This window comes from Dermacentor andersoni, chromosome 3, assembly GCF_023375885.2.
Source record: "Dermacentor andersoni chromosome 3, qqDerAnde1_hic_scaffold, whole genome shotgun sequence".
NCBI classification, from domain to species: Eukaryota; Metazoa; Arthropoda; class Arachnida; order Ixodida; family Ixodidae; genus Dermacentor; species Dermacentor andersoni.
The window spans coordinates 27,976,284-28,004,045 of record NC_092816.1 but is presented as its reverse complement, the minus strand read 5'-3'; the positions used below and the strand labels follow the sequence as shown (position 1 = coordinate 28,004,045).

General features: G+C 46.7%; 1 protein-coding gene across 7 annotated transcripts in view; it reads right to left on the bottom strand.

The window, feature by feature from the left end:
• Window positions 1-27,762, bottom strand: part of LOC126518526 (urease subunit alpha-like) — a 145,056-nt gene that overhangs the window by 92,408 nt on the left and 24,886 nt on the right. For 2 of the 7 annotated variants that reach the window (XR_008610014.2, XM_055065243.2), the window contains exons 1-4: window positions 23,025-23,717; window positions 11,094-11,160; window positions 9,460-9,542; window positions 2,915-3,019 (exon numbers count right to left, since the gene is read on the bottom strand). Coding sequence is in view for 6 of the 7 variants with exons in the window: in XM_055065243.2 (XP_054921218.1) it covers window positions 2,915-3,019; window positions 9,460-9,542; window positions 11,094-11,160; window positions 23,025-23,150 (381 nt within the window). In the remaining variant the exon portion in view is untranslated. Of the gene's footprint in view, window positions 1-2,914; window positions 3,020-9,459; window positions 9,543-11,093; window positions 11,161-23,024; window positions 23,718-27,762 lie in introns of those variants that run through there. The other 5 variants (XM_055065217.2, XM_050168319.3, XM_055065213.2 and 2 more) reach the window with 4 other exon arrangements.

Genomic DNA, 27,762 nt, shown 5'->3' with positions numbered 1-27,762 from the left:
CAACTCCCGCCATCTGCAGTCAAAGATGGGATGTAGCTGTGGCTCGTAAATGTGATGAGAGAGAACCAGGCAAGCACGTTGAGCATGAATTTATCGTGTGACATGTTCTGCAAGCATCTCCTCTTCCAATGTGCTCTTTTGGCCACTATTATAGTACTTGGAGCAAGAGATGTGAAGGATCATTGCTAGCTGATGCTTCAATTCGCAGCCACTCAGCCGAAACTCATGGCTATGCTAAAGTTCCAGTTCATCAACCAATAAATGGCAGTGGAGCATTCATTCAGTCACTCACTCATTTGTTTGCTCGTTCATTCATTCGCTTGTTTATTTGTTTGTTTGTTTGTTTGTTCTACATCTTAAAACACCAGGCACTAGGAAAATGACAAAGCACGTCTCAGGCCACTATAGAGCCTGAAACATGCTATAGGGCCACTAAAGTGCATTGGTGTCTCGTGCTTCAATGGTTTGTGCAATGCTTTGCATTACATAGATGTCAACTGCAGTTGTGTCTGCCAAATTTTCTTCTTTCCACATTGCGCCAATGGTCAGCACATAACAAAAGTGCCAGAAAGCAACAAAAAGGCAGTGACAGGTCAGGCAGGATGCTTTAACAAGTGCTGCATCTCTGTCTCCTAAAGGGTCTGGTAGGGCACGCAGACATCTACCGGCGAGTAGCTCAATATCCTAAACAATTGCCCATTGGCTCGCACAAATCCATGGACTGTCATGCTGTCTATGACATACAATGGTGGCTCTAAAGGGGTGCAAGAGGGTGTGGCTGAGCCCCTAATATTTCGTGCTGCCCGTCCAACCCCCTCCCCACATCATCATCGCTCTCCTCCTTTCAACATGTAGTGCCAAGTGATGAAGTGCCCTTGCGCACCCCCTACAAAAATGGAGACTCAACTCTTCGCCCCCACCGCCTAATAGAAATATCGTGGCAGTGCTTCTGATGATGTCAATGACAGCAGTAAAAAGAGGGAGCCTTAAAAGCCACAGGAGAGAGCAAGCGATCTACTATGCAAGGTTGTAGGTTCTATGCTGCATGCAGCAGAATAACACATATGGCTTGCATGTTCAGAGCAGCACTGTCGACAGGTCAGCAATGTTTTCTTATTGGATAAAGAATGTGTTTCAATGGCCCTTTGATAAGACTGCAAAAGTCCAAAGCTTTATTTTTCCATTTTTTCATATCCTGCAAATAATGAGACTGTGTGGATGCTGTGTTAATCAGCCCAAGAAACTACTAAAGTGCCATGTAATACCACATCAATAATTTTTGCACTCAAGCAATGTTGACACACACAGTGTAATTTAATTATACACATTTCTCCTTTTAGTGCTTCTCAACATTTAGACTGTATGATGGGAGGTGATACCGAAGCCTGCCTAGTTCACTTCCCTAATCCTGTTATCTACAAACAGCCCTAATCCAGAACACGCAATTTTACAGCTAGATGTGCCCCACTTCTTATCTGCTTTACAGCTTCTATCTCAGTTTCTCTAGCTCCCTTAAATCACTGCAATCAGACAAGCCTGCTATTCATGATAAGAGCTCACCAACCTATCCAACTTTCAGGATGGGAGACCAGGTCAACAGTTATCACCATCAGAAAGATAGTCCCTGCTCCCTTTTTATTTTATTTTGAGGAAAAGGGAGAGCTGCTGTTAAAGCCAACTTTTATGGCTAATGTTTCATAAAAAAACACACAAGATCTGTCAATAACGAATGCTTGCATTTTTGCACTCTGCAAAGAGAAAGCTAACTAGGAGTAGTGTGAAGGAGCAGTGTGAATAGTACTGTGCTGCGTCAATAGATGCCTTGGCATCAGTGACACCTGGAAATTTACAATACTTTTACTTATGCACTGTCTGTTGACATCAATAGCACTGTCCATAGAAAAGAAATTCTCCAAAAAACATGATGGCGCACAGCACGACATGCCACCTGCAAGTATGATTCTTTGTGCCTGAAAACAGTAACAGCCGGCACCACATGACTGTACGACACACACAAGCAAATGGCATATAGGTTATGGCTGGTATGCGATAATAGCTTAGTGTCCTCTCTAGTTGATGATTATGTTGCACTAAGTTTTGCACTGGCAAAGAAATAACAAAAAAGGAAACAAAGTCATGAACAAAGCACAAACTAGGTTTTGCTTTGTCCATCCACATCCTCGTTTCCTTCTTTGTTATTTTCTTGCCATTGTAAATCTCAGCACAACATAATCATGAACATGCAGCAACTAGCCCCTTTCATTGCTTTACTCTCTATTTAAGCTCTGTACCACACTATGGCACTAGCAAAGTGGCTGTTTAAGTCTATGTCTCCAATAACTCGGTATTCCATCAAGAGTAATAGATTACATGGTCAAGCCAGAACTCTCTATTTTGTTTCTGTACATGCATACGTCTATGATTTTTCCTTTCTGCACTTTTCCTGAACTTTTCGAGTACAGTACCATAAAAGCACAAGGTGAATAATAGTGACTCTCACCATATTACACAGCTAATATGCAGCACATAAACAGGGCTTCACATCGCCTGTGCATATATATAGCATAAGGTGCTGATATATACAGTAGTTCTTGTTGCATTTCTATTCAGAAAAGCCAAGAATTCATCATAACTGAGGTTGCTACAGGCAAGCACACTACAGTACCCTTAGGAGCTGATCTTTTCATCATTACCACAGCACAATATAGCTAAGCCTTGTTCCATTAATTACAGCACGGAGCTGATGGGACATGCATTGATTCAATTTCAGCAATATGCACAAATACACGAATGTTATGCCTGCACAAAAACAGTGCTTATATACACCTTATACAGCTTCCTAAAGTTACAAGGCTCAGGCAATATGAAGCCACAGCTATTACAAGAGTTCGCACAATAAATGCATGGCACTTACCTTCCTTTTCTCGAATATAGATACATCAGGAACGGGTAGAAAGCTTCCCTCCAGAGCACTTTTAAGATCCCCATTGCGTCGACAAATTGGAAACTCCAGGTACACCTGTCATAATGCCGTACAAGTAAGTATTACGGACACGCATCAGCCTAAAACACTAGAAAAATCAGGTGGTCGAGACACATGGCAAAACATTTTACACTGCCTTGATGTCACAATGCTCTTTTGTTTCCTCTCTGCATTATATCCCATTACCCTATGCAATGTGTGCCAGGGCCACAGCAGAGAGCATGAATAGCTCTTGAATGACACATTCCTCTGGCCAACCTGACCACTTTTTGTCTCACTTACTTCTTTCTCATAAAAAAACGCAGGTCAGCATACTCCCTCATGAGCACACCGACTGAAAGGCACTTCACAGTGATTTCGCCGTGTGGGATAGAGCCTGAGTGAGCGACAAAAAGTATGATGAGACGTGGGTATGAAAGAAAATGAGTGTCAGCAAACTTGAGTGCATGCGAGTCTGAAGAGGAGCGAGTGCCAATTAACATTAATGTCATCCAAAGTCAGCGACAGTTAGTGTGAGTGGCTGTTTGAATGTGAGCGAATGTCGGCAAGTGTGAGTGGATCCAAGTACGAACGTAAGTACTGGTGAGAGTGAGGGAAGGTGAGTATGACCATTACCGTGTGCTGGTAAGTGTACATGAAAGTGAGCATGAACTTGAGTGAGCGTTGGGGAGTAGGTATGGGCGCGAGTAGGAGTGTGAGTATTCATTCACTGTGCCAAGGCAGTCTCCTCCTGTGCATATTCTAAGGCAACAGAGGAGGAGTCGAGTGTCTGTTGAGTTAAGCATATTCAAACAACCTCCTAAATGTGAAAGGGTCAGGGGTTCCACAGATAAACAAACTAGTTGGACTTCCTAGTTAGTCCTACCAGCCCGGACCTTGAAAGAATGCTTAAATCACAACACACGCACTAGAAGCATGAGCCACATGCAAAAAAAAAATTTTGTTAAATAAATAGAAGCGCATCCAGCTACCTTGACTGAGAAGGATAGAAATTCAACCTTGATGGTATGACATAATGCAAGTGAAGCGCAAAAAAACAGGGACAGCCGGAGTGGATGTGTTGTTCCCTCCTTTTCCCTGATTTTTGCGCTTCACTTGGAATATGTCATATTTTGATGCTTTTGTGCATTTGGCAGCGTTCGCTCCCAAAAACACATGAATTACATCGCTTATTTCTTTATTGCTATCTACTGGAGATACTGTGTGAATGGGGAAAGGGTCAGCATTTGACATTGGCATTGTTGTTTCAAGGCAGAAATGTCTACTTCCTTTAAATCAACCTTGACAGGGCCAACAGAATTGATATAATTATCAAGCGGGTCAACTTAGAAGCAGAAAGTGGCCCGAAACACCACTGCTTCATCTGAAATCACTTACCCAAACCTAGCGCGCACCCAGTCTTTATGATTTAGTAGTAGAAGATACACTGAAACAATTTTATAACAAAGCGCTTGGCACATCCAAAATCCTTTGTTAGACAGATCACTTTATCATAAAGATAGGGACAGTACCACTCGTAATACAGCCAGCAAAGCACCTTTAGCAAAAAAAAAGAAGCTTTATTTCACATGACTTCAAGAAACTTATTGACTGAACTCAGAAATATTCTTTTGCAAACTTCATCTTCCAGGAATATATATGTGCTGCCATAGCTGACCTTATCACATCAAGGATCTGCAGCATGAATCAGGAGCAATGCAAGGTACAGCTGTGAGGCATTAAATGGCGCTATTGCTCAATTGTCAAAATTTTTGATCCATCTGCGGGCTCTTCCTATGCGCACCACAGCTCAGTGGCAAACTCAGAGGGTAGTAACAAATCAGCCACCGAGGATGCCTAGATCTCTTCGTTGTACAGGCAAATTCATTGTAGTGGCCTTTACTGTATATGCGTTCAGCTCATAATACATACGAAAAATAGGAATGCAGACAGGACATATTGAATCGTTCGTTATATAGGACATTTCGGATATTTCGTAGGTGTTTGTGTATATACCCAAATCCAATGCACACCTGATTGCATACAAAAAGAAAGAAATGTAGAATGCCTCCAATTTTGGCACTCAGAAGTAAGATGAGGCATGTAGAGTTTACCTTAACTGAATGAAAATTTATTTGCACATAATGTCCATCGTTATCAATCACAGAAGCTTTTCATTGTTGTCTATGGACCACCACATATTGCCTTCCTTGCGGAGCACTGGATTTCTCGAACGATTCTGCTGCAGGTTCCCAACACTGCCTTGGGCAGTGGTGGGAGCCCAGAGCAGCATCAATCAGTGCCTAATGCAGAGGGCAGCTAGCGTCAACAATGGTGCGATTTGACCAGTCTGTCTGTGTTGTGCTAGCATTGAAACTGCAAGCACACTCTTGCTTAGCATAGTAGAAATGGCACAAATTTTGTTTTGTGACTTAAATTCAACAGCAAAATTAATCACTTCATCTAGGAGAAATTTTGTAGACCACCAAACACGTTGAAAGTCGCCATCTTCACCAAAAAATGCTTCTCCAGACGTCACCCAAGCCCTACATTTTCATATTGTGCATTGACCTAGTAGATCAGTAGAGTCTGCGAGCAGAACTTGGCTCTGTATTCGAGCAGGTCGCACTTTGACGACACTGTTTCAATGCTCTTTCAATCCCTCAAATTTGTGTGCTCAAATTGACTAGCTGTTGTGCAGAGGTAAACAAGAAGTATGCTACTATATTCACCCCAATAAAAGATGGCAATGCATTTTGCCAAATCAGTGCTACAGCGGCCATGCTTTGATGAAATCAAAATGCAAAGCTGAGATTTCTGGGAGCACTAAAGGTCTACATTAACCTAGATTTTTTTACTACAGGTTGCCTCATAGCCCACAGTGGTTTTACACGTTATGTATCACAACGCTACCAAAAGTCGTTGACAGGCATCATACTCTGACAAAAAGTGGCTAAAAATATGATAGAAATATGATATCAAGTGATTCAGCTGACAACAAAACAGTTGTATTTTTTTCGTAGCAGGTTATAATTACAACATTCAGTCCCACAAAACCTATGTGTAATCTTGATAACAGTCACTTTTTGTAGGAGTCAGTGGGCATGGTGAAATTATCATGGCCATAACCATTATTTTTACATCTAAAGAAGGCTGACCGTGCCCTAGAAGGTGGAAGCTGCAGTTGCAGATATGGAGCATCAGGAAACGTTAAGTGTTGAGCAGATGCCACAATCTGCGTCCATGAAAATGAAGACCAGTCGGCTATATCTATCACAAAAAACAAGGCGATCACTAAAAACCAACATCACTTATTCGTTTATACAAAATGCTATACAGTCACTGTAGCATACGCCAAACAGGGTGAAGGCAAAAGCCTGCGCAGTCAAGAGACATTTATTCAATTACTTGACATTCTCATTCGAATGCGTTACTTCTTATTAATTGGTTTCTTCCACCAAAGGACGTGGGTTTGAGTGCCTTAATTGACGCCACCTTCATCCTCAGCAGCAGCAGCAGCCTATCTTATGTCTATGACAGGGCGAAGGCCTCTCCCTGCGATCTCCAATTACCCCTGTCCTGCGCCGATTCCAGCTAGCACCCGCAAATTTCTTAATTTCATCACCCCATCTAGCCTTCTTCTACCGTCCTTGACTGCGCTTCCCTCCCCTTGGCACCCAATCTGTAACCCTAATGGTCCACCGGTTATCTAACCTACACATTACATTACCTGCGCAGCTCAATTTCTTTCTCTTAATGTCAATTAGAATATTGGCTATCCCCGTTTCCTCTCTGATTCAGTTGTTGAAGAAGACGACGAACGCGAGAGCAGTGGCACGAGCGCGTGTCTGCGCGAGGCGAGCTCACATGGCTTTCTGTACCGCACGCCGCGTTTCCCGGACCATCGGGGGAGGGGGGGGGGGGGGGTTATGAGCCACTAAAGGCTTTCGCCTTAAAATAAATAAAAGGTTTTACGTGCCAATGTCAAGATCTGATTATGAGGCACTAAATTTTACCTAAATCTAAGTGCACGACCGTTTTCGCATTTCGCACCAAATGATATGCGGCTGCCGAGGCCGGGATTCGAACGCACAACCCAGAGCTCAGCAGCGCAACTACATCACTCATCATTTGCTGCTTTCTTTTTCCAATGGCCTTCAAGAAAATCTGTACAGTCGGAGACCTGCTACTTAATCGCGAACGTGCTAGTCAGCACGACGGTACTGCAATTACTGTACATTTTCCGGCGGCCTTGTTTTTGATCTTATTCATGTTCAGCACCCCAAAACCTCAATCTGAGCACGTTCAGCTGCACGACGTCAGCGGTTCGCCGACGGGTTTCAAATCCGCCGAATGCGCTCAGTTGCCAAGCACGCCAGCGCCCGGAGCGCCGAAAACACGTGACGCGATTATGTTGCCGATAGCTTGTTATATAAAATACCTTATCTGTTGAATTAGCTTTCGTGATAAAAGCCTGAAAGTGCTGCGTCGTCGGCGTTGCACAACAACTTGTTTTACCGCCATCTTGTGATGACAACTTCGATAGCGATGGCACTGATGGCAGGTAACGCCGTGAACGCAGTTTCGGTTTCGTATTCGACGCAAGAAGTTTACAAACGTTCTTTCGGGGGGAAAGCGCACGTAAGAACCGGACGAATACCCATCTCTTAGCTGCCGTTTTCACTCCGGCGTCTTCCGAAGGCTAACCAATAATCACCGTTCTTGGCCAGAAATATCACGTGTTTGATGCATTCGCTATAGAGCTAATGCATATATAGGGGACGAGAAGAAAGGAAACAGGGCCCGAATTTTACTATTGATATTGATACATGCATATTGCGTGTTTGTTTCTTGTGGATGATTCGCGCGGGTGGCCCGACGAAGACGACGAATGCTCCCTGGCTCTCGAGCTGTCGGCTGAACTGGCCAGCGCTGCATTATCCACAAGAAACACGTAATATGCATGTATCAATATCAATAATAAAATTCGGGTCCTGTTTCCTTTCTTCTCGGCCCCTATATGTGCAGTAACTCTAGCGAATGCATCAAACACGCGATATCTCCGGCCAAGAACGGTGATTATCGGCTAGCTAGAGAGGTACTGGGATCGATACCCAGCACCTCCACCAAAATGTTACGCGAACGAAGGATTAACAACTGGATACTATTTACAAAGGATATTTACAAAGGATAATGTAGCGCTGGCCAGTTCAGCCGACAGCTCGAGAGCCAGGGAGCGTTCATCGTCTTCGTCGGGGCACCCGCGTACATCATCCACAAGAAACACGCAATATGCATGTATCAATATCATAGGAAGCCAACAAACAAAGAGACCAAGGAACGCACAGGAAAAATTAAATGTACACATTCATTGTATTAGGGAAGTGATAACTGAAATGAAAGTGATTGAAAAAACAAAATGGCCGCAGGTGGGGCGCGAACCCCCGTCTTCGCACGCGTGCGATGCTCTTACCGAGCAACCCCGGCTCCGTTTTCCCGTCCACTCTCTGTGATATTTATGTTTATCTACTAAAACTACAGTGTACTAGAACTAGGCCTGGGGGTGTTAGCCATCGCCAAACCTCACGGCCTTGACCGCGGATGTGGAACATCCTTTTTTGTCGCTGGCGTCACGTGATTTCTCCCAAAAAGTTCACGTACACGTGACGGCCGCCACACGAAAGGATGTTCCACATCCGCCGTCAAGACCACGAGTTGTGGCGCTAAGACTCCAAGGTTGTGGCGCTAAGACTCCTAGTAAACATAAATATCCCAGAAAGCGGATGAAAAAACGAAGCCGCGTTAGGTTTCTTTTTTTTTTTTTTTTTTTCGCAAGAGCATCGCACGCGTAATGCGAAGACGTTGGTTCGTGCCCCATTTAGGGCCAGTTGTCTTTTCATCCCGATTAATTTCCATTACTTTATCATTTCTTTAGTACAATTAATGAGTACACGTAATTTTTCCTTTGCTGTCCTTTGTGTTTTGTTTGTTAGCTTCTTATGATATGCATATATAGGGAGCATATGTGGTATCATTCACTGTCCCCTAGTGCCGTCAAGACAGTGCTGCCACCATTGGGGTCAGCAGACGGTGCGTTCTGACCAGTCAAAGTTGTAATCAACCGGCGAGGGCCAATTACAGGACACAAATAATGAAAGTTTGGCCCACGGAACTGCATGGGCGCCGGCCGAGATCTTCGGTCGAGATCGAAATAATAACCGAAACATCGAATCAACCAGAGCGAAGTTCGACTGCATAACGTACTCTCTCCATAGCACTTTAACCGTGCAGCAACTGCACTATTAAAAAGCTATGCTGTTAACTTATTTCTGATAATGGGTTTATAAGCATCGGATATTCTTCACGTAGCTCAATGCTACATATGCTGCTGCGTACAGCCCACTGCTCAACAGCGCCGTGTACAGCAAGAGCGAGCTGTATATGCCAGCTGTTGCCCTTGGTGTCGGAGAATCGACTAAAACAAGGGAGTTGCTCACAAGCTTTGTGCCATCAGTGAAGGTCGCTTCGACAGTCATTTCGGGAATCAGCTCTGGCACACCAGGCATGACTTGGTTTCTGCCTGCGAAAAAAAAAAAGGTTAAGGACAACATGAGACATAAATTCTTGTATATTAAGCAAGAATAAGTAAATCCTAGCCATTGTTAAGAACGGCCCAGCTGAGGTGCAAGTGTTGCCAGCCAGTTGCGACAACGGGCGTCAACGCTTCCTGGAGCGCCGCCGCAAACCTCTAGCCACGGCGTCACTAAGTCGCCATTGTGACTGAATGCGTTCGGCGGGCCAACTATTGTGACCGAACCCACCAACGCCGCCCTGTTATGCTATGAGTGGGGGAGTTGCCGCGGGAACGTCGACGAAGGCCCCTTCCCACGCGCCGACCAAGACGCAGGACAATGGCTACTCGGGCGCGCTACCCGGGTCAGCTCCAAGTTCTACGAAGCCCCTCTGACGTCGGCTCCGGACCGTGCACGTGTGTGTGTGTGTGTGAGAGAGGGGGGGACCGAGTGCTTATAAGCCGCTGTTGTGCGGATGCTCGACACACTTTCTTAAGCAGTCATGTTGGGCTGAGACGCTCTCTCAAGCAGTCGTGTTAGACTGACGTACTTTCTCTCGCAGTCATGCTAGACTGACGAACTGCATGTAAATACTGTAAATAAACCATATTCCTCGTTCTCGATGAGAAGCAGTCCTTCCCTTCATCAACGTCCTCAGCGTGGATAAGTTGGACGACGGCGTGGGCCAGCTACCCGACTCCAATCTTGATGCCCGACTCCAATCTTGACAACGGATCACGAGCGATGGGATTGAGCCCCCAATCCTGACACCATCCAGTCATATTGGTAACAATACAATTACGCGTTGGTATTGAAATCTTTGTCGTTAAAACATTTCCTTTAGTTCGGTATTTATGCGGAAGACAGGATTGCTGATGATACAATACAGTTTATAGATTTTCGACATGATGCCAAATAAGCTTAGTGCGACTGTGCTGGTATTCAAATAACATCTACATGCTGCAAATATATTTCTCTCCCACAACACCTCAAAACTAGCCCCGTGAATTATAGAGCAGCGCGGTATTACTTTTGGATAATTTTTGCTAAACGTTCCCTCTATCCATTTGGAAAATATCCAAGTCAGAAAACACGTCCTGCCTCTTCGAGTTTTTATCATTGAACTGGTGGTCAATAACTTCCATACTGCGGGATATTATTCCAAGTCCCACACAGAAGCACCAGGAAGTAATGTGCGTTGTAGCATTGCACACAGTTACATACTGCATGCAGTCGTTACTCCACGGCTGAGTCACGTAACTCAACCAGAATGGTAGGGGCCAGTTGTCAAAGCGCAGAATTGAAAAGTCAGTTTTCTAGCGCGAAATTTCGCTCAGATCTCAACTTAGTATCACTCAAAACGTTAAGTCCAGGTCAATACGACAGCCATAAGGAAGCATTCGGTGTTAAATTGATGCAGGGTGCGCATACCAAAGGCATTTCCCGAGGCTTGCGCGGGGACATTGAAAACTGATAACGTACATACACTAAAACAACACTAATATTGATAGAGTGCGTGCACTTGAATGTGTGCAATGTCTACGCGATGCTAATCTTACCTAAAAGCTCTCTTCCTTTCTCCGTTGCTTCGCAGACAGTAAGTCCATCTCTGGCCATCTCTTGTACCTATAAAATAATAATGATACGAAAACAAATCATAAGACCTGTACCATGAACACACAATGCAAACGTATATTTGTGCTGTGAAATAACACATTATACGCTACAGCGCTAAACAAAAGCCCACGCAGCTGATAACATTTTCCAAGAAGACATTTCATTTGCCCTCATTCAAATAGCAGTTGAGCCAATCAAGGAGCTTATCAAAGCCTCTATAGTCAAAAGACTAACTGAAGCACAAATTCTAGCCTAGGCGTTCACGAGGCGGATGCCCTTGGAACGAATTCTCAGGATGACACCAGTTTCGAGATATTTATTCCGGAATCTTGCGGAGAAATGCATTGGCGTTCCAGTTGCTTTAGTGCTCCAATGCATAAAACGACGTTTTGTTAAGAAAGTGAGTGGAACCACAGTGCATTTTTAACGCATGTTTGACGGCGCATATCTCGTAAATGGCGTCACCCGCACAATTATTTCGAAGTGGATATGTCTTGCAGTCGCACCTGCTAGAATTTGTAAATTGCAGTAATTGCCATAATGTAATTAGTCAAAAACTTAATTCGTGAATTTTTGTTAATTTATCGATTATGCACTTCAATTTTTAGTGCTAGTAATGTCCGCCTCTTCGAGTAGACCAGCCCATGGACCAGAAATGTGGTATCTGCCACAGGCAAGATTAAAATTTTTTTTAAGTGTTTCTGAAATACCCGATATGTCCAACGCTTTGCATAAGCGATGCTCATCTCCTCAAATGTGCTTCATCTGCAATGACGATGTATACGCCTATAGGCAAAAGGTTATATATATATATATATATATATATAAACACCCATACGTTTGACACCGCACTTCCTCACTTCCGCAACGCTGTATAATGAACAAATTTTTTATACAACAAATTGCGTTAATTTTGTGTTGTCAGCAAGGCAATACTGCATGCAAACATCCCTTAGAGACAACATTCGATAACAAGCACCGCTGATCGTGACCTACAAGCGCGGGGCTTCACCATCTCGAATGTCATACGCCGTCGAGAATAACTGCGGCTACAATTTGTGGAGATCAGTAAACGACCGATGATGAAGCTCGAGCATCGCAATTCAACACCAAAGAAGGTGCAGTTTAGTCACTTCTACTGCACACTAGTACTTGCTTGCGAGAATGCGGAAAGCAGAAATTTAGAAGGGTAAGTGGGTGAGGCATGGAGTTGCGTACCGGCACCACTTGGCGCGCGTGCTGCTTTATCTACACGGTGCACGCATATGCCAGATACGCCCGCAGCTGTTATCTCCAAATCTAACAGCATGCGTCAAACTTAAGCGTGCGGGTGACTACTGACGGCATCAATATAGGTTCACGTTTGTAAAACGTGAACTCACTGGCGTAAGGTTCGTCAGTAAAAGTGACGCTTAATTTGGACATTTTGGATCACTAATATATCATTATAAGCTTGGCTCTACATTGGCCTTCGGCGTTCCTTCGAAACATTTCTCTTTAAAAGATAAAGCTTTCCTTGCGAACTTTCCCGAACCGCGGCTGCTGGCAAGCTGGGTGCTGCTGCTGTCTCGCCGAATAGCTCACATGTCAAACAAAAACAAAAAATTACTCGCCCGATGCTGGGATCGAACTTTGCTGTATTCACGGCGATACGCCGTGCTTATGCACATTGCGCGCTGTTGCGGACTGGGGCCCTCTCTTTCTGGTCATTCTGCGCCTAGTATCTATAAGAGAAAGCTTTAGCTCGGGTGCTCCTATCTAAATACATGTAAAAGAAGAACTCGTTTTTCGCGGCAACCACTGCACCAAATCTGACGAGGTTAGTCGCAATTAAAAGAAAAAACTTAAAATATAGTGACGGTTGGTTTTGAATTCGTGATTTGGTTCGTGAATTCTTCTTATTAAAAATTTGCAAAAATCAAAATTTTTCAGGAAACGAAACTATAAAGTTTAGAACTCTATAGCTAAGCAATGAAAAATGATATCACAATTCTGTGACTTGCATCTGATAGTACACCTAAAGCGGACAAAACTGATATGGTACACATGAATCTCAAAAAAATTAGTAATATGATACTACAGCTTTCGCAGAACCCTCGTACACAACGTAACAAATTCACGTAAGATATAAAATGACATATCAAATTTGTCTGCTTTGAATGATCTAATGGGGACCGTTTACAGAGCCTCGACATCTGTTCTTGATGCAGAGCTATTAACTTATAAACTTCGTGCTTCTATTTTTTTCAAACTTTCGTATTTTCGAAAATGTTTTTTTTTTTTTAATTTCAGACCCTAAATCAATATTCCGCTTCCAGCAGTCACTAGAACTTAATTTTCTCTCTCAAATACGATAAATTTCATTAAAATCTTTCCAAAGGTTATCTCAGAAGAACGTTTCTGCGTTTTACATGTATTTGAACATACACTCCAAGCCCTCGTACGCAGCAAAAACAATTATATTGCAAGTGAGCACACCGGCGAGTAATTAAGCAGAAAATAAACAGATAGTGACCGCAGCGAGGAACTTTACTGACTCAGCAACATGGCAGGCCACTACTTCAATATGCTTGTCTAAAAAAGAACGAACAGCAAAACACACTGATCCTGATTAATTCATAAGCGGGAAGCTCCGAAAGTGCTTACACGCCCTCTGAAGCTGTGTTCGAAGCTTGGCGTTGTCCACCCAGTCACCGCCTACGATATCTGCCGACACAGAGGTTTGCTGAGGCGCACCGGCATCGTGCACAGCCATTGTAAACACAGAGGCAACGGAGGCCGCTGAGGCAAGCAATGGACGCGTCACCACGTGATCAAACATGGCGTCCCCATGGAATCGCCGTGAAAAGGGGCCTACATTGTTGGATATCACGTGATCTGCCGTGCTTCGGAAAGGCGGCGCAATAATGGTAAAGGGAGCGGCAGCGCGGAACGTTCGCTTTGGGACAAGCACGCTGTTGTAATCGCACCGCTGGCACGAGTTGTTGGAACCTCAGTGCTGACGCCCGTTGTTGCAAATGGGTCGCAAGCCCCAAGGGTAGCGTTGGCCTGGCGGCCTGGGGCACTGGAAGCATCCGAAGGTCCCGGCAAAGCATGAGTCAACTGGTAACAGAACAACTTGTTTATTCTAACATCGCAAAAGAGCGGCCGGTCAGGTCGACCGAAGTGGAGAGACGGGAGTGCACGTTACTCAACAGAAGAAATCGGAGCCTCTCTCTCGGCGTCCGGGGGCAGCTGCTCTTATACTCTCGGAGTTGAGGGCAAGAAGGAACGTCTCGGGATGAGACCACGTGACTCTGGGCCCGGACAGGCTGAGAGACATGTTGAGACGAGTGTAGTGACGCATCGCCGAGCCGGCGCCGATCAGACCTCCTCGCTTTACACTTGGGGAGCTCCTCTCCCCGGCTGCTGCGCTTTGACAAGCGTGGCACACACACACACACGCACACACGAAGACACGTGGCGCTAAAACACGCCTGGACGCGCTTGGCGGGGAGGCGTATCGGCGGCGCTGAACGGGCCAAAATGTCCGCCGCTTTGAACGAAGCCCCGGCGTCCGTTGCATCCACGCCGGCTATACCGCGCGTCGTAGGCGAAACGTAACAACGCGCGCTCCCCGCTGCCGTCACTCTTCATCTCACGAGCGTTGTGAGCGCGAGTGCCCGCGGTGGTCGAGTGAACTCTGTTCACCTGTGTCCTATAGCTTGGACGCCTGACACCACGCATGTTTAGTTAGTCAGCAAAATGTTTGCTGCTATTTATACTTCCCATATAACAACACGAGCTTCGTGAATAGTATTTAAATACCCTGCTATCACCGTCTTTGATTCGTGACGTCGCGCCACCGGAGAACTGCGGCAGTTCAAGAGGAATGTGTACCTACCACACTTACGGACAACGTACGCGCGTTCCTCATTTCCGCACGGTGTCAGCCGAACCACGGAGCTCACGCCGGTATTCCCAGGTAAATGAACCGCGAAAAAAAAGAGTAAATCTGTGATGCGACATGCTTGCCCGCTGTTGAACTGACTGTCTATCGCAAACGAAACGTAGATGTCTACCGAAAAGCCCTTTCTTTTGCAGAGCAAACCGCCGGGCAGGTTGAAGCCGACCAAGCATATTTATGTCAGACCACGCAAGGCACAACGAAGGCACCGTGGTTATCGGCCGACGTGAGGCAACACTAGACTACTAGTCTAGGTGGCGTTGAGTCAGACCGATGTTATTCCTCAATCTTGCTTCTACCCACTTAATCTTAGCTGGTCAACACACACGTGGCCAACATAAATTAATTAATCGAAATTGGAGGACATTTAAGCTTCACCTTTAAGAGTGGAACGCGATAGCATTCAAGGATCCCTGACTGCTTCTCACGTTTCCCGGCAACTGCAGCTTATGTAACCGTAACGTTTACCGGCAAACGCTGGCGGCGAACGCTATGCACGAAGGCGTGCGGGCGAGCTTTTGATAGAAACGCGGCCTCTTGTGAGGGCCGCGGATGCGCGGAGGCGACCGCTATCTGGATGGTGTTGTTGCAAGGAACCGAGCGCAGCGCACCTCTCCCTGAATGGTAGAAACGCTGGAAAATGGCTTATGCTTGAGTTTCCGCGTAACCGAGTTTTGTTTTATGGTATATTCAAATTACAATTCCGACGCTATCACGTCTGCAGGTTGTGTTTAGGTTGTACTTTACGATTTTTCTGACGCATTTTACTTTGAGGAATTCAATTATTTCAGTAACGCCTCTGCGCCACCTGGAGGGCCTGCGTGGTTGTGGTTCGGAATGACGTTTCGCTAAACGAAGTCCAACGAAAGACGCCGTCACCCGATTTTATGTGACACGGGGCCCTTAACGTTAATAAATCAACGTAGTCGCGATGTGTCCAGCCTCCACCCACGTCAGGACTGAATGGCTGTCAAAACAATCGAAATGTCCAAGTCCACCCAAAAGCTCTTTTGATTCACGGGACAAATCGTCGGACAGAGGGGAACCATCCAGGAATTTATGGCGGGCCATGTAAGGCGATTACGTTGGCCAGTAAGTAGGCACAACGCAGGCACCCTGACAGTCGTAACGTTGTAATGCTGATGCCAACCGTCCCGACCTATATAGCTTGCCGTACTTAGCTCAACCGGTGCTTGATAAGCCACCATACAACCGGCCAAGGTTGGGCAAGAAGAGTTTTTCCCAGTCGTAGGTGGCCGTCGCAAGCCTTCCACTTCATGCGCCCAAGCCTGTATACAACGCAAATGGTAGTTTACTTGTGCGTATGGCCTTGTCTAGACAGAGATGGAACAGCGAACGCAGCACACTGCAGAGGATGTTTTTTTTCATTCGCTCACACGTGCGCATTCGTTATCTCTTGAGTGTCGGTAAGCACGTGTGTCCAGTTGACCTCAATGCCTTGTCGGTGCTATGTTCACCCGCTTTCTCTGCAACGCACAACCGCACGCAGCCACTTTGTTTGCTGTGAGTGCCCCATTTTGCGAATAGGAAGGCCGGGAGATATGGCGACCACTGTTGGAGAATCGCCCCACATCTACTAGGACTGGGTAAAACGCACTCACAAGCTCACGATGACGATGACGCCTTTGCTTATGAAAAGTCATACATACAGAAACAGAATATTGAATAGGCGCGATTGAAAGCCAGCTATAGAATTATATCGAATAGCAAATTATTAAAAGGGCAAAAAAGAAAGCTCACAGGACGGTTACGAGTCACTCGTAACCGTCCTGTGAGCTTTCTTTTTTGCCCTTTTGCGCATACCTGCCAACTCTCCCGATTCGCCGGGGAGACTCCCGAATCTCAACCGACCATCCCGATTGCACGGGCCCAGCCATAGAACTTCCGAAAGAACGCCCCAGATCACCGTCAAACAAAAAAAATAACAAAAAAATAGAACGCATCCTGCAGCACAGCCGAACCATAATTGCCATTATGAGCCGAAGTCAAATTTAAGTCTAAGACATTTGTTTGTAGGCAGTGTAGGCCTAATTCAGTTCACTTCCTATCGAGACACGCATTGAGAACTGCGCCTGAGGCTAAAGTCTAATATGCGTTGCACAATGACTGGTTTCATGAAGATGGCTTCGCCGCTTTAAAAGCGTGTAATGCGTTGAAGCATATCAAAGTGTAAAGTGGTCACTGTAATGGGACATTGGGCCCTATAACGTAAAACTATTCCAATATGTTTCTATTCCAATCTCCTGACGTCAAATTTGCGTAACCACCAACGCAAGCACCGGGCGGTCACCCGTAGGGTTGTCTGAACAGACCAATCAAACGCTCTCCTCGTTCATAGGAGGTCACTTTTGTTTGCTTGAAAAACGAATAATATTGCTTACACTGAGCGGCTTGTAGGATCTAATTGGCTGACAAGAGGCGAGGAGAACGCACAAGTGGAAAGGTATTCGATGGGGCCGAGCCACTGCACTGAAAGTCGATAACCGGATGAAGAGGGTGGTGCCGGCGTCTACGATTGGTCGGCTTTCCCTTACTTAGCTTGCGGTGGCTGGTCGAAAATTGCGGCGGCATGCAACGGAAGCTCAAGAATGACGCTAAAACGGACCCTCAGCAAAGAAGAGTTGGCAGAATGAGGGGGTAAACGTGCCGAAAGTGCGCGAGAACGTTACACGGCCACGCAAGAAGTTTTATTATACGCAAATACACCCATGCGCTCCGGCAGGTGCGAGTAGCCAGCATCTGAGCGATCGGCGGCAGCTATCTTCTATTCCTTTTGGGACGGGGCAGCCTGCGGCTATTCCGAAGAAAATTCAGTTTTGTTCGGCATATTAATGCATCTTTATCGCGTACACGTCACTTTGACGTGGTGAGTTCTTGCGGTTTTGTGACGTCGCAGCGACAGGCAGGTGAAGTGGGTGCAGCCCGAAAACTTTTTACCAGTAGCCGAGGGCTAATGGCGAAAAGGGGTCGAATCAGAAATAACTGTTTTTCTTTTTTCTGTGAAATCATGCATAATCAGTGTGTACACATCATATCAGATGGCGAGGTATCGCGGTTTTCGTGACGTCGCGTGAGAGACAGGTGAAGTGGGGGTGGTCGAAAAAAGTTTTTGACCAATCGTGGAGGGCTGATAGCAGAATTGGAATAGAAAAGTTTGGAATAGTTTTACGTTATAGCGCCCATTGTACGTGTTCCTTTTACATTGTGCAGTACTACCCTCAAGACGTCTAATAACTATAGTGGCAGCCATTGAGTGATGTTCGTAATGTTGCTGCGTCACCCCCCCCCCTCCATAAAAAAAGTGTACTGCTTTTTTTTTTTCTTTTTTTTGCCTGATGACGACATATGACATTACATAGCGCGCGCGAAAATAGCGCATAAGCCATCGTGCAAGTTTTGTTAGTATGTCGCAGTCAACCACCCAGAAGTAATTGAAAACGTTCGTTAAAGAACGTTTACGGCTGTGGTAGTTTCACAATGGAAGTATGTGAACTAGAAGTCTGCTCCTGATACGCATTTTCGGAGTACCTCGAGGTTTAATGAGGGTGTGTGAAGTATTATCCATCGCTCTAACAGCGCTTATTTGTGTGTCGTTAACCCGCGCGCGGTTCCCAGCTCCCATTTGTTGGTTCGGCATAACGTGCGCAAACCAACGCGGGCAGTAACTTGACAGCGGCTATAACCTTATTCTTTTTCCTTAAAACGGGAAAGCCCACAGAAGAGTGAAGCGAGCGCACATTCTATGCGAATCAAACGTACAGCCGACAAGGTCACCAGGCAATGAGCCGGTTCCTTATCAATCTATTCAAATACTCTCATCGGAGAGGAAGGATGTTTATGCCAAGAGGAGGTCACAAAGTCGGACATGTCGCAACGCCGTTGAGAGACTGATAACCCGGAGCGATAGCTTTCGTGCGTCCTGCGCACTGCTTCTTCCTTTGTGCAAACGCTGAGAAAATTCTGGAATGCTTATCGAACTAAAAGACGTGTAAATCTAATTTTGGCTTCATTTCAACACATATATGGTCCGCATCCCTCCATCTCTGAACTCATTTACTGCGACAGCAGCGTGCCTCTCACAGTGGAAACCGCTACCTTTTCTTCAAGAACAACTTTTCGGCGCAAACGACGTCGTCCCCGACTCCCCGTCACGGCCGAATCCAGGGAGGCCCCCGTGGCAAAGGGGGGGGGGGGTGATATACCAGCTTAGCTGCGACATTCTGTAGGGAATAGGGGCGCCCGTGGGTTGGAATCCCAGTCGCGCTGGTAAGCAGAGTTTTGGTTTTTCTCCATGCTCTACTACGAAGGTGAGGCGCTGGGGATGATGAGGTGGTGGCCCGAAAACAACCGCACGGTAATTAGGATGACCACCGCCGGCGTAACGGAAAGAACAGACGGTGCGACGCAGGATGATCCACTTTAGTAGAGAAGGGAGGTCCGCTTGAAGTACACTGTACTACATAGCCGGCTATCCTTGCACCAAGGGACGGGAGAAGAACGCGACAGGAACGCTTAATGCGCACGTGCATTACAAATGGGCTTACACAATGTGTCGAGCACGGTGGTCTGGAGTCTTGCTATTTAGGAATCGGGCTTCTTCCTAATTTATTTCTTCCTTTTCGTCCAGAAGTGCTTCGTTGACAGGAGCTGAGATAAGACGACACATGCGACAACAAGCATCGCGATAAGCGCCGCAAGAAAGAACAGACGTTTCGTCTGGAGAGCGAGACGTAACCGACATTATACGCTGCCGCTGTTTGTCCAGTAAACAATGCGCGGAGTCCGCGCGGCCTGGACCCTTCGGTAACTGAGCGCCAGCGCGGCTGCCGATGTGGAGAACCTGCCTGAAGCGGCCGGCCCACCTGTCTTATCCGCCGGCTGCCGCCGTGCGGTCATCGCCGCCCCCGTGCAGTCCGTGGCCTACACCGCGGAAGCCCCCTCAGGCGGTGCCGCGCTATCTTCTCCGGGCTCGCTCGGCCGCGCGACACGCAACGGCTGCAGAAAGCCGCAATTGAGAGAAAGCGAGCACAAGTTCAACGCCCTGAGGGTCGCGTTCCTATACTGTGTAACGCCTGCTCTCGCTGCATTCCGTCCCGACTTTGAAGACTCGCGCAGCGCGTCCGCTGTCAGCAGGAGAACACGACAGAAAGCTCAGCACAGCGTGATGCAAACGCTCTAGGCAGGAACGAAAGGACGCCGGCGTCCTGTGCTGTTCACGAGGAAGACGCACTGCGGCGCTGTACACCGCCGGCACCAACGTTTTCTTTTAGATTAACACGGTGGCCGAGACCTCGTGCTTAGGGTTCGCTTACTTCGAGTTGTTTACTTGCTATGTTCCCCAGAACACGCACGTCGTTTCCAAGAGAAAGAAAGATACCGTCTATCCCGTACACGGAATTCGTCGTCAGCTTCTCAATGTACCACGGCCAATGTTTCAAGGCCACAGCGCCAGTGGTCATATCTTATGTCGTACCTTGCTGCATGCAGACAGCCTCGACACTCCGAAACTTGCAGGTAGAATGAGGAGTCCTACTATTGTCAATATCCGGGGCTTTGGAGCACGCGGCGCGACATGTCCGATAAGGCTAACAGTGGCTTGGAAATTTTCGACAGAAGTGCAGGTTTATGATTCTCTCAGTGTCCGCGTCTTCCTTACTTCGATGGGACCCTCGACTACCCTCGTCGGCTACTCTTGTCGTGTCTTTAGTACTTGACCCTACTTGGATTATCATCATCATCGTTGAGTTAGGTAGGTATATTTAACTGCGGGGAAAAGGAAGAGAAGGAAAGATCCCACATGCTGGGTTTTGGTGGAATGGAAAAACGTTGTCTCAGGACAGTGCTAACATATGTAACGGCTCAAAAGCCAATGAATGAATGAATGAATGAATGTAGCCCATCTTTCGTTCGGTGACAGTGAATCATCAACCAGTGGGACTTCTGATTCTCATCACGTGTTTTGTATAGTTAGCAAGAAAACATTACCGCAACCTTCATAGCCCCACAGCACACGAGTCCGGGAGTTGAAACGCGCTCACAGAATTCGGTTCGCCTTTGCACTACAGCTAATAGCCGGGTGCCTAGAGAGACGTTCGAATGAACCGTCCGGTAGAAGTTTAAAAGAAAAAAAAAATGATGCGGATACCGCGTGCTGTAGGAATCGATGTAAGCGAAGCTTTGTGTTCTGTTTGCTTTAATTGACAACTTCGGTGATGTTTGGCGTCTAACTGACAATTTCGGTGACGGCGAATGTTTAATTTCTTTTAGTTGAGGCAATTCTTTTTTAGCTGCAGGCGGGTTCTGACGGCGCTTAATGCAATACGAGAGTGGTGAGTTGAAGTTAAACGTTACCTTGCGTGCACCACTGCTGTCTGAGTAGTACACAGAACACACAAAGAGATGTGTTTGCTTCAGGCGTTGTTGTACGCCTCCAAGAAGGTTAGAATTGTGCATCGCACATCGCACAGTGGCAGAAGCGTTAAACTTTAATTGAATTACGGTGCTCTGTACTTGCGAACACCGCAATCTCATTATAAGGCACGCCGTATTGGCAGACCGCGGAGTAATTCTCACCCTCCGGATTTGTTTAACGTGCACCTAAATTTACCTGCACGAGAGCTGTTGAATTCCACCTGTGTCGAAATGCCGCTGCCGCGGTAGGGATCGAACGCGCGACGTCGAGCAACGCCATAGCCGCAAAGCTACCGCGGCGAGCACATAAGTTTTGATTTTACGTGCGCACGCTCTGTGTCAGTTGTCTGCTTTATAGATTTGCGCAGTGTTTAGTTTTCTGGTACGCACCATGCCTTGAAATTAAATTTATCCAATTTGTCTGCAACCGCTGTATTGTCCAGTAGTGGCGTTCTGTCGCCTTTCCTTTTCCCGCCTTCCCCCCCCTCCCCCTGTATCGACTGCGTCAGTTCTACCCATTCTCTGCCTCTTCTTTCTATCTCTTCTCTACAATTCTATATTATCTATTCCTACCTTCCCTCCGGATTTTTTGCACGTTAGTACAAAGATAAGCGCTGCAGTTTATGCAAGCTTTTGCGTGGGGTCACGCATAATTACAGCAGTCAAGAGGGTATTGTGGCGATGCCCCGAGAGCTCCACAGGGCTTTGTAGCGACGTGATTGAAAGGTTCAAACGAGTTTGTCGCGTCACCTTTCCGCTCTGCCATGCCCATGCCATTTATATGCACGCTCTGAGTAACCTGAGTTGAGTGGTTGTAGGCTACTGGTGGGATTAGCCTTGCAGTTTCTGCCGGCAATTGCTCCACCGTAGCGACACTTAAAGTAAATAAATCACATAAATCAGCCACAGACCTCACAATTACAAATAGTCACTCATGAGGTCACCATGTGGAGGCCAAACCCGTGTCCTGCAGGTAATTTAAAAGAAGGCGAGAAACCTCCATCCTGCGTAACTGGTTTTCGCGCGGGAAAACCACCTCCTCACGCGGCGTGCAACACAACAGCAGCAGCAGCAGTATAAAAGTGGAAGGAAGAGGCAAAAAAAGCTTCGCTTTAATAAAACGAAAATGCGTGCAACTTCCCACACGATCAAGATCTCGAAGTTTTCGCTGGTAATGTCGACCTTAGGCAACTGAGTAGCACCGATACCGCGAGTTGGCGCTGTCTGGCTTAAGCCGCGTTGCTTTCGGATGTTCAATACCAACAAAATGCGCTGGAACGCCCTTATAAATTCGACGCATTATGATTATACGTGCAGATGACTCGCCACGGCGTGTCGACTGTCGACCGCATTTGTCGTGTACCGGCCAGAAGTACATGCTGTGGTGGTCCAGCCACCTGTCCCCGACTGACAACCTCTCCGCGCCAAGACTATAAAGGTAACGAGAAAGTGCCAGTCGCGCACACGCAAGAACTCTGTCAGATTCCACGCTCACCTGACACGCGATGAGGGCCACAGCTTCGGGATGATTGAGCCGCAGACCACGCGCCAATCGCTTCTGGGCCAGATACCCCGCCTGGTGCACCAGCAGTCCTTCCAATTCCTTGGGCGTCAGCCGCATCCTCTCTTATTATTCCTCCGCTGCCACCGCAACCGCTCTTTGGCACACCTCGGAGACCACCACGGCACTGTATGAGGACGCCCAATTCACCGGTGTCACAATGGGACGGCAGGAAATGCGTGGAAGACGTGCGTGCCTGCTGCTTGAAGGCCGTATCCCGCGCAAGTCGCGCTGTGAAGCACCCCGTAAGGAATGGAGTCCCACAGACAGCGGAGCCCTACTTACACAGGAGGCGCCACTGCACACGACCGGCGTGCTTACAGAGGCTGCAATACTGCTGGTTCAGCACCACGGCACACCACGTGAAGTGACGACACAGACCCGGCAGCGGGCGCAGTTCAACGAACGAGTTCCCTGCTCGCGCCACGACAGGAGCAGCGCTGGGCGCGAGTAACTGCTGGGGGTAACAACGTCAACTACACAGCTGACTGCCCAGTGTCGCCAGGGGCACAGTCTCCGGAGAAACACGATGCTTACGCCGGGTATGTTTGGCCGGTAAGGAGGAGGAAGAGAGGACGGGAGAACGGTGGGGGGGCCAGCCCTTTTGTACACACGTGTGCAGGAGGAGCCTTCCGGAAGGGCCTCGGTGCGCGCTTTATCTGAATATATGTCCGTACTATTCTTATCGCGCTCATTGTAATGAGCTTAAGACGACGGTGTTTTCCTTTCGCCGAGGTGAGATATCTTCTCCTCCCCTCCGTCCTAAAGCAGAGCGCCGCCTGCCTACTCACCTCGCCTTCGAGTGGTCGCCGAAGAGGAGGAGCGGCGAGGATGCCGCGTTGATATACGCATGATTGCGCGGTTGTATGCTCCTGCGGAAGCTCCTTCTTTTTTCAAGGTTCCTTACACACCTTCTTCTCGTCCTAGCACGACGATCTCTCGGTGCGCGACGGCACAACTTTTCCCGATATGCATCTGCGCAACACAGCACACACACACAAAAAAAGCGTTTCACTCAGGTTGTTTTGCCGAAGAAAAGCTGCACTGGATGAGGCGTTTCAGCATTGCTGGTTTGGGAACGCGCCAAATGACACAGCCAGGAGTGCATATCAGCGGCAATATTTTGTAAGGATACTGTACGCCCGAATCTATTCCTTTCTTATCTTCCCATCGAGTAGCCGATCCTAGCGATAGCTGGATGGGCAACTCGGTGGGAGATAACGACCAATCGCAACACGAATGATAAATCAAAAGGAGTCGATTCAAAATACGACTCCAGGAACAGATATTGTTCCCTGAACGGCCATCGAGCAAGGTCAGTCCCTTTTTAGTGCTTAGTATGGAGTGAAGAACTCTTTCGTGCCATATTTCTTCACCAGAATCTTCACTTGTAGAACGGGGTAAGGAAGGGATGGGCACATGTAGGTAGCACGAGGCAGCCCCGTGCCGTCTCCGCCAGTCATCCGTCCGGTACATCGCAGCGGCGGTTGACCGTTGACCCAAATAAAAGGTCCCATTCCGACGCGTCTCGTACGAAGCGCCGACTCCCTTTTGCTCTGATCGACGTCGATTTCTCAAGTGAGGAAGGAAAGCCCCCGCCAAAAAAAAAAAAGTCATCGCGACATAATTACGGTAAACAGTCCGCGGTGATCCGTCTGTCCAACATTTGTTTGTTTGTTTGTTTGTTTGTTTGTTTGTTTGTTTGTTTGTTTGTTTGTTTGTTTGTTTTATGTTGACGGCTCATGATACCCACTGTGAGAGAATGGTCGAGACTCGGGTGGAATCGGAAGGCGTTCAGTACCAACTGAAAACGACAAGAATATTTCGGGAATAACCCCAGAAATGAAAACTACACCACGTATAAGAAATTTAGCTAGAGTATAGCCATAAAACAATTATAACTTATGCAACAACTGTTCAAGCACCCTGGTGACAGTGTCCAAGGGAGGAAGCTCCTAAAGAAAAAAAAATACAGAAATTCAAAAATTCACTCCCAATTTGAATAAACGTTACCTTTATTATTTTATTTTATTTATTTATTTCATGCATGAACCAGTGACAGAATAAGAAAGCATGATCGTCTCTTCTACACATAAACGGGCGCAGCTAGGAGGGAGCCAGACCATCCTTGTGTTGATGAAAGTTTAAATACTAGGCGTTTATTCTATTAAAGCGAAGCATTCTTCGCCTACCCTCCTGGATTTGCAGTGGCTGCTGCTCGGTCGTACGATGTATCGGCGAATATACTTTGGCTATATATATATATATATATACTAAGGTCACATGTGCGCCAAACTAAAGAACCAGCGAACGCGTTTGCACAACCCTTGCATGCTGACAGGCAGAGCTGTGCGAGTAAGCATGCCTCTGTTCCCCCCCCCCCCCCCCATAACAACAAAACACGAACGTTCCTACATAAAACCTGAACAAATAATGTCGACTCACGGGTACCTCTAAAGCACACCGACGTGTTAATCGAATGACGCATTATATTTAATGAATTGCTTGATTTATTTAATTTTCATTTATTTATCCATTCGGTACGTGCCCCCGGTTGAGTGGCCGCTCTTGGCCAATCCTCCAGAATGGGGTATACGAGCCACTGTGGCACGAGAGGTAAATAACCCTTAAATGTAGCTAGATACGTGCCGTACTTTTCTGTGCATATACAACTGCCATCGCCATTATTCCCTCGACGACGTTTTAGCACGTGTGCTTCCCTCGACAAGCATCATGCATTGCCTCCGTACGCGCGACGTCACTGCATAGACGTCTCATACTGTGGACCCGCCTGATTTCGGTGTTTGTGTTTCCCCATAGCTTGTGAGCGGCGCAGTGCGTAAATTTAAAAATAATTTATTGACATCAAAGTTGCGCCCTTCGAGGCGTATAAGCATCAACATTGTATCAAATTACACGTTGCATGGGATGAGAGTAAACACAACGGTACGCATGGCCGTTAGTTGTACACAAGACAACTAACCGCTTCACTCGAGCCTCGCATAGATTCCAATGTGTCTTAAAAAAGAAGCATGTTTTTTTTTATGTTAAAGATGTACTGGCATGACATTTCTGGCTCGGACAGCCCTAAGTAATTTAGTATGATAACTTTTCAACGAACGAACTTTGGTTTCGCTTCCCAGGAGTTTTGTGTCATGACGTCACGAGGGAAAAGGTGGTCCCGAGGGAGCAAGACATCGCGAAGTTTCAGCACTCGCTGCGTCTCGCTCGGTTGTCTGCTACTTGCTGCGACATATCGGGCTTCACACCACGTGGCAGCCTAACAGAAAACCGATCAAGCCGCAGAGAGTGCCCCAACGTCGCGATGTCCTGCACCCACGTGATTTCCACGTCGTGATCTCACTACAGATGTGGACCTCCTAAGAAATGAAACCGAAGATGGGTCGTTGAACAGCTATTAAGAGTAACTTGCTTGGGGCTCTCCGAGTCTTACCAGCCCATTTTCTACGATTTCGAGGTCTAGTACTTTAAATTAACGCACAAGAACTGAAAAGCCGGAAATGTCAGCGCATGTACTAATCCTTTAACATAACTTTTAAATATTGCCTGTAGCTGATTATTCTAAGATTCAGAAATTAATTGCGTAAGAAATCGCAGTAAATATTTAGCCGATTGGTTAAGAAAATGAAATAATGAAATTTTACTAACCATATTAGGGTACACGTGGCGATTAGTAAACTGAAGCCACTGATTTCTCAGAGAACTGAAGTGAACTTTGAAGCTAGCACCAGATTTGAAGTAATCGCCATCACATTTGCGGCAAAATGCACTGTTTCCCCACTCGCCTATTTTCGACAAAGCACGCTCTTAACAGTGCAGGACAAATTTAATGGTACAACAATTAATTTCATGACGCAGTTCGCGGAAGACACATCTAGAAATCAATGCCCCGCCGAGGAATTCCTTCTAGATGGATACGTACCAATGTGCGTTGAGAACTCACCGGCTCCAATTCGTAAACTGTAATGTATTTCCCAGGACGCCTAAGTCAAAAAGCCAAATAGCGAAATTTTTCCCCTCAATTAATTATGCATTTCGATTTCCCGTGGAAGTATAGAGTCCGCCTCTTGAAGTAATCAGACTAATTCAGATTTTCAAGAAAGAAACATCTGGTAAACGTCGTCTCTGCTGACATCTAATTCGAGTCACTCAGCTTTGCTCCGCGCGTTTAGCCGCGGAAACAGCTATCAGAGGTGAAATGAGGGCGAGATAGGAGAAGAGGGCAGGAGGGTGAGGAGGTGACCGACCCATTCTCCAGCAGTTAGTTTGCCCTCTTTTGTGGGATCTAGAGCAACGACAAGAATATCGTAGTCACGGCTTTTTCTTTTTTTTAACGTATCGAGATCCCAGCAGTGTTGTTGTCCCCAGCGGTCAGGTCAACGTGCAAATATTGATGCTGCATACGTATGTACACATGAAAGAACTCGTGCATATATCTCCCCCTCCACTTCGCCTGTGTGATGGATGACTGTCCCAGGTACTGGTCCATGCTGCAGGTGCTCACGTCCGAATAGCGACACTATTTATGCGCTAGTGACTTTTGTTTGTGTGTCTAGTGAGTGCTAATCTTTTTGTTCGTTTTTTTTTTCATTATTCTTGCCTGAGTATAGGGAATTTTGTATTCCGGTATAGCCGGAGCTAAAGATGTCCC